Here is a 17,230-nt window from a genome sequence, read left to right as displayed (position 1 = left end):
CACTTTGTGTTCTGAATTAAGATGGCAACCCTTCTGGAAGAACTTTTGCAAGGGGTGGGAAGAGGAGAGTAAGGACAAGAGCTTGAGGGACAAGGAAAGGCAGCAGTAAAAGTGCTGAGACCAGCTGAGCCTGTTTGTAGCTAGAATCTGGAGCAGTTTTTATGCCAGAATCTCAGCTCTTTTCTGCCGTCTAGCTGTGAAACTTGTTGAGCCAGTGTGTCCCTCTGTCATCAGTGCTGTGTGCCCAAGGCCAGAGATGGGGAGCAGGGGGGAAAACTGCTGTACTTTCAGTGGATGTGAACTTGTTCTTAGTGATGCTTTTGTTTCATTAGAAAACTAGAGATCATCTTAAAAACGAAAACCTTTTCATTGCTAAGGTTACAAACTGAAACCCTAAAATGCAAGGAAATGCTTGAATTTGTATCTGAAGTTTGGCCTTCCTATATGTTCATGATGCAGGCTCTGATTGCAGACCAGCCAAAGGCAGAAAGACATTTCATCTGCATCATGCACAGCTCATCGCCCTTAAGACAGTGGTGAATTATCTGGGCCCCCTGTCTGGTCCTGCACACGTTTTTACTTTGCATTATTTGAGGTCCTGTGTTTCACCTCCAAATGTTGATAAGGCAAGAAAAACAAATCCTTCAGAGAGGCACCAATATCCCATCCAAAGAGCTGATGGTATGTTGCACATCAGGGCAATCATGCAGCTCAGTTGCGCTGGCTGTTAGTGACGCAGATCCTACAGAAAGCACAATGAAATCTGGCTGATTTTCCTTCCAGCTTGTTTTCACACCTCACACTGTGCCAGCACAGCTGTTTGTGGGGTGCACAGTGAACCAGATTTGGGTATTAATCAAGCTGAGAAGTGACTGTAGAATGAGGCGGGGAGCTGCTTAAATCAGTGTAAGTGCATTGTTGTGAGTATTACATTGCATTCTGACTTTCATCCTGTTTCTTTTGAGCCTAAACAAATTTCCTCTCCACGTGATTCTTCTCCATGGAGGCACTGGGAGAAAGAGGAGGGGAGCTGCAGACTGAGGTGTTTATCACAAGCTGACAGAGAAGGTGACTTTGATCCTCTTCACCCACCTCTGAATTGAATGCCTGTGACTGAGAGGGGTGAGACGGGAGAGCCCTTGGAGAGGCAGGAGCAGCAATGGAAGGAAAATCAAATTGGTTGGTGGTGCTGGTGGATGGTATGGGGCTGGTGAAACCTGCCAGGTCCTTAGAATCATGGAGTTGTTTGAGTTGGAAGGGTCTTTAAAGGTCTTCTAGTCCAGCACCTCTGCAATGAGCAGGACACCTACAGCTTAATCAGGGTGCTAAGAGCCTGGTCCAGCCTGACCCTGAGCGTCTCCTTTCCTTGCATAGAAAGAGATCTTGAGCCAATGCGAGCAACTCCCTCAACATGTAGCATCTGGCATTTTTAGAAGCTGTATTTGCATGGATTTGGGACATCTGCATTTGAAATCTCGGAAATGTGTCTCAGAAATGGAAAAATATGTATTGCAGCATGAAAACCCTATTGGGGAGGAGCTGGGGAAGAGGTTAGGTATTTTCCTTGCAACACTACTGTCGTCATCTTGATGAGAAGAGGTGCTGCCTTTTGACAAATATCTTTGTGGCAGCAGCAAGCTTGGAATACAAGAGGCTGAATTTATTATTATTATTATTATTTTTAACAAGTGCTTCTCTGTGGCAGCGTTTCGCTCAGCCCATGGTGTGTGGGAATCTGCGTGGGAGAGCAACATGGTAAACAAGCCACTTCTTCAGGTTGTTGCAATTCGGGAACTTATTAGCAAGCTGCCATATGGAAATCTTGAGAGCAGCAAGGATCGGCGGTGCAATCAGAGCTGAGCATGTGGCCACAAAGCTTGGGCAGGGTCCGCCCAGCCATAGGGTGACCAGTTGGCCGGGAGGATCCAGCTGTTGCACGGAGGTGGTGATTCAGGTGTTGGTCATCCTTGTGCACCAGTACAAAGCCAAAGCCCAAGCAAGGGCTTGGGAAAGGCTGAGGCACTGGAGATGGCTGTTGCACAACAGCAGTTGGCAGCTCAAGCAGCAGAACAGGGGGAGTGTTTAATTTGTCTGACTTAGTTAACTTTCCCAGTTAATTCCTTCCTGTCTAGTTTCCAGTTGTGCTTTTGGTTACGTTCTGCTTTCCTGATGAAAGGTGCAGCGCCCTTAGTAAGGAAACTTGAGGTTTTATCCCAGGGATGTTGAATAATGTGGTTGCAATTTGTGAGATTGCTGCAAGATGTTGGGTCCTTCTGGATACAAGCCGCTGCAGCAGCTTTGTGTTCATCCCAGCTTCATTATGCATTTTGTCTCATGTTACATAAAGAATATCTTTCTGGTGTCCCTCTTCGAGGCTGATGTTCAGCCTGCATCCCTCTGGAAAAGTTGCATAGCCTAAATAGTAATAAGTGAATTTTAAGCAAACTTACTTGAGTGTAAAACCATTCTTGTTTCAGTACGATTGGCTGACTTTCATCCAGAAGCTGATCACGTAGCCCTGAAGAATGATGTCCCTAGAGCATCTACCTAAAAGTAGCTTTAAACTGCATCTGTTTAAAAATAGGTGCATCTCAGAGCACGTGCCATGCTGCGTAGGTATGGCATCCTGGTAGCATGTTGTAATCCTGCTGTGGAGCTGCCCATGAGCAGGAGTTGCTGGTTGTTACAACACATGCAAGCCCTGGGGCGTCAGGATGAGGGGAAAGTTCAGGATCTCCCTGCTGCTTGCCCAGCGTGCCAATTATGTGTTTCTCAAGGATTTTGCACAAGAGCTGCTAACTTTGACCTGTAAGTGCTGTCACTGCATGGGTTCTACTCGTGCTCTTCACCAGCACAGCGTAGTTTGAAATCTTCTAACACTGTGGGCTTCTGGTGAATGAGTTAATTGTGGAAGAGATCAAAGTTGCTTTGTTAGTTTTATTTTCCTGTTTTTAACGAATAATATGCTTAAATGGCTTCCTTTCTTAGTAAATCGCATCTCAGTAAGTTTCTCTTCAGTTTAATAGGTGAGAAGGACTAAGAGGAAGCTTTACAATGGAAATTCACTTGCTTAAGCAGGAGGAAATAATAATGAGTATAAGTGATGAGGGGAGGGGAGAGAGGAATTGGTTTGTTAAGTCTTTAGTGAGTAATGCAGTAAGAAATACCACGCTACTAGAAGTATTTGCATGTCTTCAAGTGAAGGGGAAGATTTTCCCTATCTTCTGGTAAAGCTGAGGCTGCAAGCAGATCATAGGATCATTAAGGCTGGAAAAGACCTCTAAGATCATCTTGTTCATGCCCACTGCCCACGTCCCTCAGTGCCACATCTTCACAGGTCTTGAACACCTCCAGACACTCCACCACCTGGGCAGCCTGTGCCACTGCATCACCACTCTTTCAGAAAATAAATTTTTCCTAATATCCAACCTGAGCCTTCCCTGGCACAACTTAAAGCCATTCCTCTCTTCCTACTGCTGTTATGTGGGAGAAGAGGCTGACTCCCACCTCACCACAACCTCCTTTCAGGGAATTGTAAAGACTGATAAGGTCTCCCATGAGCCTCTTCCAGACAATATAATCTCCATTCCCTCAGCTGCTCCTCCTCCTGAAGGAGTGCTCTTGTGCTCCAGACCCTTCAAAGCTGTGTTGCCTTTCTCTGGACACACTCCATACCTCAATGTCCCTCTTGTAGTGAGGGGCCTGAAACTGAATATGGATCTTGAGCTGCAGCCAAGTACAGAAGGACAATCACATCCCTAGTCCTTCTGACTACAGTATTTCTGATACCAGCTGGGATGCCATTGGCCTTCTTGGCCACCTGGGCCCACTGCTGGCTGTTCAGCCAGCAAATGTAGTGCCCTGCCTGCAAAGCAGACATTACTGGCTATTGCTTGCTGTTCGTGGAGTTCAACCTAATTTTTATTTGTTTTTTAATCACAGAGGGCTTTTCTCTGTTGTTGTCTTCCTCTAACACAGCTCAGCATGGCAGGATGGAGCTATGGTGGCACACGGGGCTGTGCTGGCATCTCAGAGCCACTGGGTGGGGGAACCCATGGTGAGCAGGTAGCGGTGCTGGGGCTGCTGTGTGTTCACCCAACCCAGCAGCAGCTGGGAGATCCAGAGGGAAACTCCTATCTACCCCATGGCTTGATGTGAACCAGCTGATCTACCCTGCTTTTCCAAAGCATGTGGGTATTGCATGCCTCCTGCTGGGTACAGGCACAGGTACGAACTGGCCTTCCATTTATGGTCTCTGTGTGGTTCTGAAGGGCTCAGATCAGTATTCCAGATGCCTGCTCTCTTGGGCTTCTCCTTTAATACAAAATAAAAACCTCCTTACCTGGCATCTTCTCTTGGTGCACGTTCAGGCATGTTATCATTCCAGCCTGGTGTCTCTTTCAGAAGAGTATCGTGAGGTTAATATTCCCAAACTAATGCAAAAACTTGCAGAGATGGAATGATAAAAATGAACGTAAGGAAAGCATCTCTCACTGCTGGCAGAGAAACACACACAGGATGGAAAATGGAGCCGTCCTTTTCCTTCTCTCACAGTGGTGTGGCTGTAAAGAGATGGGAGAGGGAAGCATGGAGAAATGGCTGTCCCATCAAATACAGGCTAGCTGGCATGCAGTAATTTCCCTTTCAGAACCCGGTCTTCTGTGGCGTGAGGTTGTTCATGTTCAATTGAATCTTTTATTATTCTTCATACTTCCATACTCACTGCAGAAATGAATGAAGAAACCTTTTTATCCATACTTTCCAGCTTTGCACAATGTACTGCAGTGCTTTCTTTATAACTGTCAACAACCGTAAGAAGGCTTACTAAAAAAAAAAAAAGTAAATCCCAGAAAGGACTTGTAAAAGCAGATGTGGGGAACGTTTGAAAAGCTTCATGGCAATCTTGATAAAATACTATGCAAAATAACCTGTGTAGAATTCACAGTCGGTCTGTAGACTCTCACATGGCAGCAGCATACGCTCTTGCTGGTAGCTTTAAGTTTCTCAAGCTGCCTTCTTCCTTCTGGTGTTCTCACAGTACTTATGCAAACATAAAAAGCAGCTGTTCCTCCTGCATCCTTAGCACTTAGTGCTTGAGGTGTGTCTGCTTAGCATTGTGATCTCTTCCTCACCTGCTGGCACCAGGGCTTTGGCATTCTTTATCATTCTAGAAATAAGCTTGTAGAGGGATTTATAGCAGTAGCTGAATGCTGTCATGCTTGCTAACACTGACTGAACTTTGTTGATCTTGTTCTCCCTGCTGCTGCACGCAGCCATCATCATTCAGCCTCGTGCTCAAATACTACTGACTGCTTAGAGCTGAGATGAGTTTATGTCCTTAGCCTGGCAGGGAAGGAAGGAGGGTTTGCCCTACTTCAGCATGTGCATGAGAGACAAAGGCCTTGCTTGCCTTGACTGCAGAATTCATGTGATTTGGTGCTCTGATTGGGGCAAGGATGATTTCACATTTTGTGCATCTCCAAAACTGCTGAGAATTCTGTTCTGTGGATGGGAAAACTGCTATTCTGGAGAGTCAGAGCATCATTATTCCTCCTTGTTCTTTAGGATAGTAGTTACTAGTTGGCATCTTAAAAGATGAACTGCCCATTAAAATGGCCTTTCTGGGTAATGTTGGTAAAAGGCAGCCCAGTCCTGTTATCACCAGCTAGTTCTTTGGTCTTTGAACCAAATGTCTCCCACTTTCAGAGGAGGAAGCAGCAGCAGCTGGTTCAAACATAAGTCCCAACCTCTGTTTGATGTGCCATGTGTCTGCTTTGCAATAAATCTCAACTGGGATTTGAACTAATCTCTGTTCTTGTGCACAAACTGCCAGAAACTGCAGGACAGAAGCTTGGATGGTTGTGAAGTGCAAGAGAAATCAAAAGTAGTTATCAAGTTCTGTGTGGATGTGGCTGTCTGCCTTTGTCAGGTTCTTGTGTTCAAGTAATTCTTGAAATGAAAACTCTGAACATCTGTAAAAAAGAAAGATTTTCAATCTGTAGTGAGTACACTGGGGAAGCAGAACAGTCAGCAATGAAAATACAGCTTTAGGTCATAGCTTTTAAATAGTTTTCCTATTTCAGAACTGGGCTGTCAGACTCTTTGATGCTGTACTGTGTTTATAAGGTTCTAATTAGAAAGGCTTTCTGTGGTTTTGACTATCCATGAGATTATGATGATAACCATAACTCCTGGTTAAATGATATCGAATCTTCATAAGGGATTTGTTCATAAGATAGGATGTTTTCTGGCTTGGAAAATAAACACCTTGGTTTAACCTATGTTTATTTTCAGTCAATGTGAAAAAGCCTGCTTTAGGTACATATTGAGAGAGCTCTTGCAGCACTGCTGGAAAGGTGCATGTTGCCCCTCCGCCTTCCATTTACTTCATCTGTTTTTTGTGTTCTTTTCCTAAAACCCCCAGTACTACTTGCTGCTAGGATGTGCCTGGGTGACCTTCACCCGTGTGGTTATGGCAGCAGCGAGGTCAGGCTCTGCTAGATGAGCTCTGTCAGGCATCAGGGCTTCAGCTACTGCAGGGTGCAGCTTTCCCTCGCTGCTGCGGTTACAACACCACCATGAGAGCTAAACTAGAAAAAAACCCTTAAGATAAAATAATTAAAATGAAAACTACTGTTCTACAAAGATTTGTAAAGGAGTGAATTCTCTCCAGCAGAGCTTGCTTTGTCCTTCCCCTGTCAGGAGCTGAGCTCTGGCCAGGGCTGCTCACTGGACGGAGCGATGGGTAATGGCATTCAGTAGTATGGATAAATAGCTGATGCAGTGGTTATGTTTCATTGTCCGAAGGGTCTGCATGGAGAGACAGAGGGGGACGTCTCCCAGTCTCTGGCTGGGAAGGCAGGGGCAGGTAACTACTGCCAGGAGCCAATGTGTGCAGATGTCTGCTGCTGGCATGAGCGTGTGTTAGGCACAAGTGGAGAGGGGGGAAATAGAAGTATTTAACTTTGTGGTTGCTTTTTCACCTGGCTAGGCATAGTAAATACCCTATAGTTACAGATATCTAAATTTAACCATGAATGCAGACAGCTCCCATCACTGGGTAAAATTACTTGCTTGTTTTTATAGCAGTATTTGGACATCTGAACCGTTGGTTTGGTGCTTTACCAGAAATTAGAGGTTTTCGGCTGCCTGTGTCTTCTAAAGTGGTCTGGAACAGCTTTGTTCTGTAAAATGCTGTCCACACACAGGAAGAAAACACAAATTCTGTGGGAAACTCTCCAGAACGCAGAACATGAACAGGAAAACTTCTGCACTGACATCATGTCCCATGACACTACCAGTGTGGGGACTGCTGCTGTGTTGGCCGTCCTGTCTGAGGGCAGGCTGAGGATTCACTGCTTGGTGAGGGCTGGCTGCTAGCAAGAAGGTGTGTTTGAGAGCGGTGTGCTCCACCATCTCCAAATCACTCTGCCTTGATGTCAGAGGGATGGGCTCACACATTCTGTGGTGTGGTTCATGGAATTGCTGGAGATTTGTTCTGTAGGACGTGGCTGTGTATTTGGATCAGTCAGATCATACGATAGATGGTCTCCACCTCCACGAGGGCAATCCCACCCATTTTCACTCCAAGAAGCATCAGGAAATGGGAGAGCAGTTAACCGGAGGGGTTGGTTGCATGCTAGAAACTCTGCAGGCCCTGCAAAGCTTAGATTTGTTAGAATTTAATGTGAAGTGGATGTAAGCATGGGCAAGGATTACCTATAAGATGTGCAGCATATGAAGAAGTTGATACATGCTACAGCAGTATAGTGTGGGAAAATGTGAAATCTGAGGAATGCTTTAAATATTAATGATATACATAATGGTGTTTAGGAAAAAAAAAAAAGTTCTTAAAAAACAAAACCAACCCACCAAAACTCAATTAACTCACGGCATGCGTTTTAATGAACAGTGAATCGTAGGATCGTATTGCACTGTATGTTAGTTCAAAAAACAATAGCTAAGATGTCTTCATTTGGATAGTTGGGAAGGGTATTCCCATCTAATGTGTGTCTGTAAGTTGGAAGCTGTAGCACTGCATAATGTATTGGTGGATGGATTGGCCAAGAGGAGGCTCAGGACAGGCCTGGTTTGTGATTCACCAGCGCAGGCAGTGACAACATGAGCGAAATGGGGAACATGTTCTCTTAAACTCTGGTAAATGGGAGATTTGATCCTAAGAGCAAGAGCTGCTGGGCTCCTAATGGAGCAGTGGTATGAACCAAGCTGAAGGCTGGGCTGATTCTTTAGGTGATTTGTTTACGTGCCCAGCACACACACAAACACTCCTCTTCACTTTTGGAAGTTGGTATGTTCTGAACTCCAAGCCTGGGGATTTTGCCAACTGAGGTTTGTGGCTTTAATTCAGAAAAGCTCTTATGTTTATGCTTACACCTAGATCAAGGAGATGTTCCCTTGCATTTAAAGGTGGCAAATTCCAAAATAATACAAGGAAATTTCATTTTTATTTTTGTTCTCTCACGTGAAGCTTGGGCTCAGTGAAGGAGCTGGCTCTTTATCTCTCAGGGAAGAGAGATGAACTGGTTGACCTCGTCGTGTTTCCTAGGGCAGATAACAAGGCTATTGAAATTGTGCAATGATGATTGAATGTTGGGAAGGGATATTAAACCACCGCACGTCAGCTCTCACTTCAGGAGATGAAAATGACATCTTGTGCGGGGGAAAGAGGCAAATTGCCTCACAGCTGCAGGGTTCCTCCATCTTGCTGTCATGTGTTTCTGGTTGCCCGCTGACAGACAGGATGCTGAACGAGATGGACCGATGTTCTGATTCAGTCTGGCACTTCCTGTGGTCCCCTGAGTTCTGTTGACTTCAGTGAGAATTAAATACGTATTTAAGCACTTCCTAAAAGGGCAGGCTTTTCTACACCCGTGTCTCTGAGCAACTGCTTGAAGCTCAGCAGTGAAAAAGGCATGTTTCTTTTAAGTGCTTGAATCAGCCATACCACATCCTTTTTCTGTTTTCATGAGAAAATCCTAATTTATAGTGTGCTTCCATTTTAAAAATAAATGTAAGCTGTCTTACGGGCTGACCTCCGTGTCACAGTTATGTCATCAGGTCTGAAGTTTCCCATTAGTGCCTGTGGAAGGGAAGGGACACGTGCTGGAATGGCTGGGAGAATGCAGCAGAAAAAAGTCGGCTTTATGGTTGGTTTTGCTTCGAAACCTGTGTGGCAAGAATACTGAGAGGAATACATCATGTGTGTTGCATCCCTTTGAAGTGGCTGGGTTGTGCAGTGCTGGGATGGCTTCCCTTATCTTCACTCTTACAAAAAGGACCAGGAAATATGCCTGTGATGTGGGATTCCTACACTTCAAGCCTTGATTGGGCTGACAGGTTTTTTTGTTTTGTTGTTTTTTTTTAGTGGTTCATCAACAAAGCCAGTTGAAAGCAGGGAAATGCTCTGCCCCCTTTTAGTGGGTAGATGAAGTGGTAGGGTAACAGCTGTGTTTGGGTACTGCTGCTGCTCAGCATCTCTGGGATGATCAGAGGGCTGGGAAGTTTTCAGACCGCCTGCCTCTTCCTGTGCCCTTATATCTCTGCAGATGGGTTTGGCAGTAGCTGGCTTTTGTCCTGTAACACCTTGCCCTTGAAGCAGGAGTCCTGCAGCCAGACCCCAGCTTGTGTTCTCAAGATGCACTTGTTAGCGGGGCCTGAGCCTATCTCTTGGAATGCAACTAACTTGAAAACTGAATTTCATTTCTTTCTTCTGAGGCAAGTGTGGCCCAGATGAGGCTTTGATCTGGGACACTCAGATGAGTCTGACTGGTCTGCACAAGGGTCCAATAAGCCAGATGGTTTTTAAGCTTCGATTTTCAAGATGTCTCTGCTGTATGAGAATGACTTTCTTAATTGAGGGCTCAGCCTTGTGTTTTAAGAGGGACTTGTTTTATGTAAAAACTTGAGCTTTACTTGGAAACTATGATGCAGTTTACCTAAACCTTGTCCAAAAAAAAAAATAAAAATCAATTTTGAGATGATGGAGTTCTTAAATGCTTACAGCTCCTGTGGTCTTGCTCTCTAGAACTATAAAATATTGTCTACCCTTTGGGAAACAAACTCTCTAGAGAAAGAGGAGAATGGCACATACTACACAACACATGGTGATACAGGAGCACAGCATGAAGGTACTGAAGGTGTGTGAGCACCAACAGTGCTTGCTTTGGCTCAGCACTGCCCTGTAGAGCTGGTCAATCTGTTGCATGCAGTTAGATTTTCAGAAGTTATTACCTGAAGAGCTGTGGGTGTTGATAACTCATTAGCCTTGAGCTTCTGGTCTGTTTATACCTTATGAATCAATAGGTTGGTGGCATGCCTCAACAGGGAGAGGAGGGAGAGAAAGGTGGGAAGATGCAGTTATTTCTAAATGAAGAATGTAATTTTCAATTGTGGTGACAATTATGCATGATGGCACTAAACCTTTGTTGCTTTTTCTCGCATAGGGACCCTCCAGAGGGATCGCATTTTTAAGAACCTCACTCGGAAGCGCCAGCGGGCCATGCGAAGGCGAGTGCATCAGGTGAATGGGCACAAATTCATGGCTACGTACCTGCGACAGCCAACCTACTGCTCACACTGCAAGGAGTTCATCTGGTAAGAATGGATCGATAGTGGTGGTGCAGACTTTCCCATCCTTTCATAGTCTGGGGATGGACATGCCACTCCAGATGCTGAACTCATCAAGGGTTACAAAAGTGACTCCCCCTGCCCACTAGGATTGGCAGGGTACATTTACACTGCAAACCAGAGTCTTCTGCAGAGAGGCCAGAGCTGATGTCTAGGTTGGTTGCTGAAAGCCAACAGGGAGAGTGTGGAGACAGGACAGTGTTCCTCGCCTGTATGTGCAGATGTTATTTCAGGAAAGAAGTAAGCTCTGCTTACTTGAGAATACAGAGAGAAAAAGAGTTTTGAGCTTGAAAAACTAGTGAAAATGCCAGAGAACAGAAAAGTCGGTAAAGGTGTAAGGTGTGGGATGGTATTTGAGGGGGAGTAGGCAGAGCAGGAAGAAGAACTTATATGTCTCGAAAGAGTGTGAAGTGGGAGAGAGAATAACAGCGTGTGGGCTGTTGGGATCAGTTTAAATAAGTGTGATGGGTGTTGTAATAGAGTATTTTAGAAGTTAGAGTAAGGGGGAATGTGAGGAATAAATGGACAGTGACAGCATTGCACTGAGCTCTGGCCCTTACAATGCTTTGCTGTGGTCACGCGGGCCCATACTGAATTGCACCATTATTGCTGAGCAGTTTTAGCCCAGGGATCTGGTCATTTGGGATCCTCTTGTCTTTTGACTCTCACTTCTCTAAGTGGTTTACAGGTAGACCGGCTTTCTGATGTTAAATTATGTTCATATTTTGTTTTAAACAGGGGCGTGTTTGGGAAACAGGGATACCAGTGCCAAGGTAAGGTGCTCAGCTCCTGCACTCTGCATCTGTCAGTTGTGCTCTCAGGAGTACTCCCCCTGCTGCTGCTTACAAGCCTCTCTGAAATCACCACTCATATTCTTCCCCAGCCAGCTGAAGCCGAGCAGCTGTCAGGCTGTTGGCTTGAGTACATGCAGGAGTAATACCCATGTTCATGCAAACATACAGGGATCCGGTTGCTGTGTTTCACCCACAGTGTTCCTCCTGCACAGATCCACTGAGTTGCACCTGAAATGTTCAATGCCTGACTGCATTTGAGACCCAACATCTCTTCAGTGCAGTGTCTGACTGGTACTGAGGCACAGTTACTCTGAATGTCCACCTTCTTCCTTTCTCTCCCTTTGTGGCTAAACAAAGTGAAATTAGGGATATGACTTCAAAGGATAGTTTCATGGCCTGGTGCAACACTTCAGCCTGAATGCATGTTTTGGCTAAGTAGCTGTGTAGATGTTTGTGGTCCTCATTTGCACTTAATTATTGTTCTTCCTTTCCATTTTTCTGTGGTAAGAAAGAAGAGCTACTTTCTTCACAGGTGCATGGTCATTCAGGCCTTTTAACACAGTCTGTTTCTTGTGCCGTAGTTATCCTGCATAAAATCTCTGGGTGAAAATGAATGTTACTTTTCAAACCCTTATGAGTGCAAGCTTGAATCAACAACAGACAAAATAATGTGGGACTCTGAAATGTATCTGCAACTTATTGTTCCCATTAGAAAAACCTCCTTGCATTGTCAGCTATGGCTCTTACTGGTGACTGCAGTGCAGGTTGGGTTATGGAGTGGAGGAACCCAAGTTTGTTCCAGCCGAGCCAGCTTCAGATCTGCAGAGAACCCTGCTGTACTTTAGGGCTAATTAGCCCTCTTGATGAAGGCTAGCTGATTAGCCCAGACACAGCACTATTCTGCTGCAGTTATCCCAGATCCAGCACTGCACTGAGCCTTACTAACAAACTAATTGACAGCAGAAGAGGCACTGTGGTACTGAGATGTAGGGATGACTTCTGGTATCTCTGATCTGTATTTGTGTATGTTGTATGAAATACCATGTGATAATGTGCAATGGCAGTTGTTTGGATTCATTTTACAATGTTGTTTCTGTGTGTATCACCCATGTTTTATGGCAGCTGCGAATGATCTGGTGCAGAATCTCTGTTGATTTGGGTTGAAGATAAATCTCCATATCTGTTAGGAGATTTTGGAAATTCTGAGCCACCCTGATTATTTTTCATGTTTTTACTGTGTCCTGATGATATAACTTATCCTTAAAGAAACCATTTCTGATGTGTTCCAAGTCTTTCGACAGCTCTTCTCAGCATGCCTCTTTTATTTCCTAGTGTGCACCTGTGTTGTACACAAGCGCTGCCATCATCTCATTGTTACAGCTTGCACGTGCCAGAACAATACCAACAAGAATGATCTCAAGGTAAAAATGATGTTTGTTATTTTGAGTCATCATCATTAGTGAATCTTCAGGATTGTCTGGGTGGCTGGGCATTTTCCCATAATGAAACTTATTCTGTATTCCTTCATTCATGGATTTAAAACTGACGAAGAATGATAGGGCTGTGCATCGCTACCATTATAATAGGCAGGTTAGTATCATCTGGTTGTTCTTCTGTTAATTCCACTAACTAGTTGGGCTAGCATATAATTTAGGAAGATTCTTCATCCAAAGACATCAAGATATAGCAAAACAACCATTTTCTTTGATAATTTATTTTCATGATTTCATGATTTCATCATCAAAATTTAGAACCTGGTTCTCAATGTGGGTTTCTCTGGCTTGAAAATCCAACCACTGCTCTTTGTTTTGCCTTTTTTTTTCCCTTGTAATTTAAAGTGCCCATTTAGTCATTGCATCATACCTTTACTCTACAAAATTATTTATGTTGTAATAAAGAAACCCTTGCATAACTTGTGTTTCCGATGGTTGGTTTTGTGTGTGTGTGTGCTAGTTTTGGCTGTATTTAACAGGAGTGATGTCCCTACCTAGAACTGCACTGTGTATCGCGTGTCTCATTTCTATAATTGGAAATTGTTTAATAACTCTTTGAGGAAAATTCAATTGAAATGTTTGTAATGGGGACATAGTTCTATTATGTCCCATGTGGAAACCTTCTTTGTGGCACATACATGCGATTGCCTTTCCTCATTGCTTCTTGGAACTGCTGAGCTTGGCTTCTTAAAGTGACCCCACGCCAAACCAGGTGAAAGTAATCTAAAATGCTTAAGGCTGAAGTGCAAGTTCAGTGGTGAGTTTTGTCACCCATCTCATAGGATTGTGAGTGGTTTATAACATAGCTGAGTGTTGTGGTTTATTGGGCATGGTGGGGGTGGGTTGACGGTTGAACTAGGTGATCATAGGGGTCTTTTCCATCCTTAATGATTCTGTGATTCTAATTAAGCTACTTGAAAAGATGACAGAAATGAGGAGGAAACACTTGCTTTAAACTTACTGTCTCAGTAGCCCTTTCAAGCATTGTTAGGCCATGGGTTCCCCTTGTCACTCTTCCAACATTCGCTTGTTGAAGCACAAATTAGGAAGTAATGAAGAGGTTAAATGGGAATGTGTTCTTTCAGATGATGTAACATTTTCTAAGGTGTCCTCGAGATCAGAACAATCCCCAGTTGAAAAAATATAAGGTTAGAAAGGAGAGTAAGCAATGAAGCTAAATGTGGGTCTGAAATGAACAAGGAAGAGGAGAAAAGAAATAAGAACTTCAGGAGGAAGTGGGAAGATTATTCCATGCTAAATCTAATAAATAGAAAGTAGATAGTGATAGGACAAGAGGGAATGGTTTTAAACTCAAGGAGGAAAGGTCAAGATTAGATGTCAGGGGGAAGATCTTCACAGAGGGAGTGGTGAGGTGCTGGAACAGGCTGTCTGGAGAGGCTGTGCATGCCCTGTCCCTGGAGGTGTTCAAGACCAGGTCAGATGGGACCCTGGGCAGCCTGGTTACCAGATCTGGAGGCTGGTAGCCTTGCCTGTGGCAGAGGGTTGGAACTCAAAGATCCTTAAGGTCACTTCCAATCCAAGCCATTTTATAATTCTGTGGTTCTTATGAAGTCAATGGTTGGAAATAAAGTTAAATGTTTGCATGTAGTATGTAAGTTCATTATTTGGAAACTGGTTGGTTACAAAGCGCTGTAGCTGCAATTTGTATTTGGCACTTAAATATGATAGGTTTGTGATGAAGTAATCTCCACTTCCTAATTCGAAGTTTGTTGTAAGAATGTAAAATTGGGTAGGTTGCCCTTTTTAAAATCTGCTTTGTCAGATATTCTGGACTGCCAGGCAAGTAAACCAGAGCAGTGAAGTGATGGATTTGGATGTTTTCTGGTTTGGGTTTATTTTCATAGTTCTGCAGTTAAATGTTGATATGTAAACAAACATCAGTATATGTGTATACTTGAATATTTAAATCTCTGCTTTTCTTCTTGTGCCTCAGGTGACTGAACAGAGGTTTGGCATCAACATTCCCCATAAGTTCAGTGTCCACAACTACAAAGTCCCAACGTTCTGTGACCACTGCGGTTCCTTGCTTTGGGGAATTATGCGACAAGGCCTACAGTGTAAAAGTGAGCATCATCTTACTGTAGTCTTTTCACCAAAATGTGTGTACTTTAGAGTCTTGATGTAGCCTTGATTTGTGCAACCATCTAGAGAGATCCAAGCAGTAGATATGCATCTTTGCCAGAATTACAGAAATACTGCTCTACTTGTTCATCTCAGATTTCCAGGACATAAATTTTTTACTCTCAGCACAGCTTTGGTCAATTTGTATTGTTGAATTGTTTTTTCATGAGTATTACTTCTTCCTGCGTTTTCTCTTTACTTGGAAGTTGATTAACTCTGTCACACTGTTAATTGATGACAAAACATATCCATGTTTTTGTTTTGGTGATCTGAACTGTAAAATCAAATGGGTAACTAACAATTTCCGTTTGCCTTCATCTTCCACAAGAGGGTGTACGTGTGTCTCTGAGTGAGAGCAAGAAGGTTTTTGTTTACCCAGTGAACAGTATAACCTTAAGATTAGATATCTGCAAATGCAAAGGAAGTTTAATACTAATTCTGTAGCATTATAAATCCTAATTTATAGGCAGGCATAGCTTCAATGGCATTTATATACCTCAAACATATTTGAGCTTATGAATAGCTTCAGGTAACGTAGCACCCCACTTGGAGAATTTGGGTATGCATATCTGCCTTTTGGGAAGTTATTCTCTTGAGTCTTAAATCAGGGGCAAAAATACAGTCTTTTTTCAGGCCCACTATAGAATGAGGTCAGTATATTTCCTGAAGCAGAACAGTCCTTTGCTAAGTTATTTTTTTTAGGTTTAAAGCCTCCTAAGTTAATCTAAATGTTTCTTTGCTTTTATTTTCCACCACTACCATCACCTCTGTCAGTCTGTAAAATGAATGTCCACATCCGATGTCAAGCAAATGTGGCACCAAACTGTGGGGTGAACTCAGCAGAGCTTGCTAAAACCTTGGCGTGCATGGGCCTGCAACCAGGAAGCATTTCTCCAAATTCGGTGAGTCTTTTTCTTTTCTCCTCCTCTGTTTTTAAACATTTACAAAGGAATCCAGTTTGTATGAGTGTAGAAGAAATTGGATACTTCAGTTACAGCAAGTGGCAGTTGGCTGCATGAGTAGACTGTTGTTTTCTGGGTCTTGTGGCAAAAATTTCCTCTGGAAAAGGAATGTCTTCTACCCTGGTGGGGGGCATGATGTGTTACGTGGTTTAGTGGGAAAATACTGGTGGTAGGTAGATGGTTGGACTAGATGATTTTCAAGGTGTTTTCCAACCTCGGTGCTTCTGTGATTCTATATCAGTCTATAAATGTCACTTTGTTGACATTTCACAGCAGTGTGACTCCACTGACTCCTCCATGGTCAGTGTGTTTCCACTGATCATGATTTCCACTGGTCAGTGTAATTCATGCTTTGCCTTTCTTCAACCTTTCCACAAACACAAATGCACTGTCTGTATGTGTTACTTGTGATAGAGCAACAGAAGAGCTCAGCAAGAGGCCTGCATTCTCTTCACAGCTTTGTTGCTGTTATTTTTGTTTTTGAGTAATTTGGGGCAAGACTGTTTCATTATTCACCACAGTTTCCCCAGCTAAAACCTGAATCACTGTCAACACATCATTATCTCTGATCTTTGCTGTCCAAGCTAGAGTCTTAGTGAGATTGCTGCTGGAGCTATAAGAACTTGAGAGAAAATGTCTGTATGCGATATTAGAAGCTAGAGCTGTTGTTTAATAGCAGGTCAGTTTCCATGAAACTCTTTGCTAGCAGTTTTGAGTTTGTTTGAGACCCCAGTAACGCTTAGTAAAATGTTAGACATTTTTATTTGACTTAAAAAAGTAAATTCAAAATGAAAAGATGTTTGCCTGACATGGTTAATCATGTGAGTCTGCTCCACTGATGGACTACATCACTCTGTCTCAAAATTGTGTGCTCATTAAGCTGTGCTGCCCCTTTTGGCTTCAGTTTGTTCATACAAAATTGGACTTTCTTATTTTCCTTCTTCATGCTGTAGCACTTCAGGGTTCCTTTATTCTTGGAGTTGTGAGGATGTCCCTACACAGTTATCTTAGTTTTGTGAAATTCAGCACTTGTTCACATTCACTGCTTATGTAATCTGTACAGCAAAAGAAGATGAGAACAAGAAACAATCTCCTCTTATTACATGTAAGCTAAAGGCTTTGTTTAGTGTTCAGGAGGTTAAATTGGAGAGTTTTGTTGGATGTTGTCCTGAGTGCTTTTGGTGCTGTGCGT

At 43.5% G+C, this 17,230-nt stretch overlaps 1 protein-coding gene across 1 annotated transcript in view; it reads left to right on the top strand.

Moving 5' to 3' along the window:
• The window catches only part of PRKCH (protein kinase C eta), a 108,131-nt gene that overhangs the window by 31,311 nt on the left and 59,590 nt on the right, over positions 1-17,230 (top strand). The window contains exons 3-7 of the mRNA XM_031605318.2: positions 10,464-10,614; positions 11,386-11,420; positions 12,774-12,862; positions 14,889-15,018; positions 15,851-15,978. Coding sequence (XP_031461178.2) covers positions 10,464-10,614; positions 11,386-11,420; positions 12,774-12,862; positions 14,889-15,018; positions 15,851-15,978 — 533 coding nt within the window. The remainder of the gene's footprint in view (positions 1-10,463; positions 10,615-11,385; positions 11,421-12,773; positions 12,863-14,888; positions 15,019-15,850; positions 15,979-17,230) is intronic.

Source organism: Phasianus colchicus, chromosome 5 (assembly GCF_987193195.1).
Source record: "Phasianus colchicus chromosome 5, bPhaCol1.hap1.1, whole genome shotgun sequence".
NCBI lineage: Eukaryota > Metazoa > Chordata > Aves > Galliformes > Phasianidae > Phasianus > Phasianus colchicus.
The sequence above is the reverse complement of the archived record's forward strand: the minus strand, read 5'-3'. Positions and strand labels throughout refer to the sequence as shown.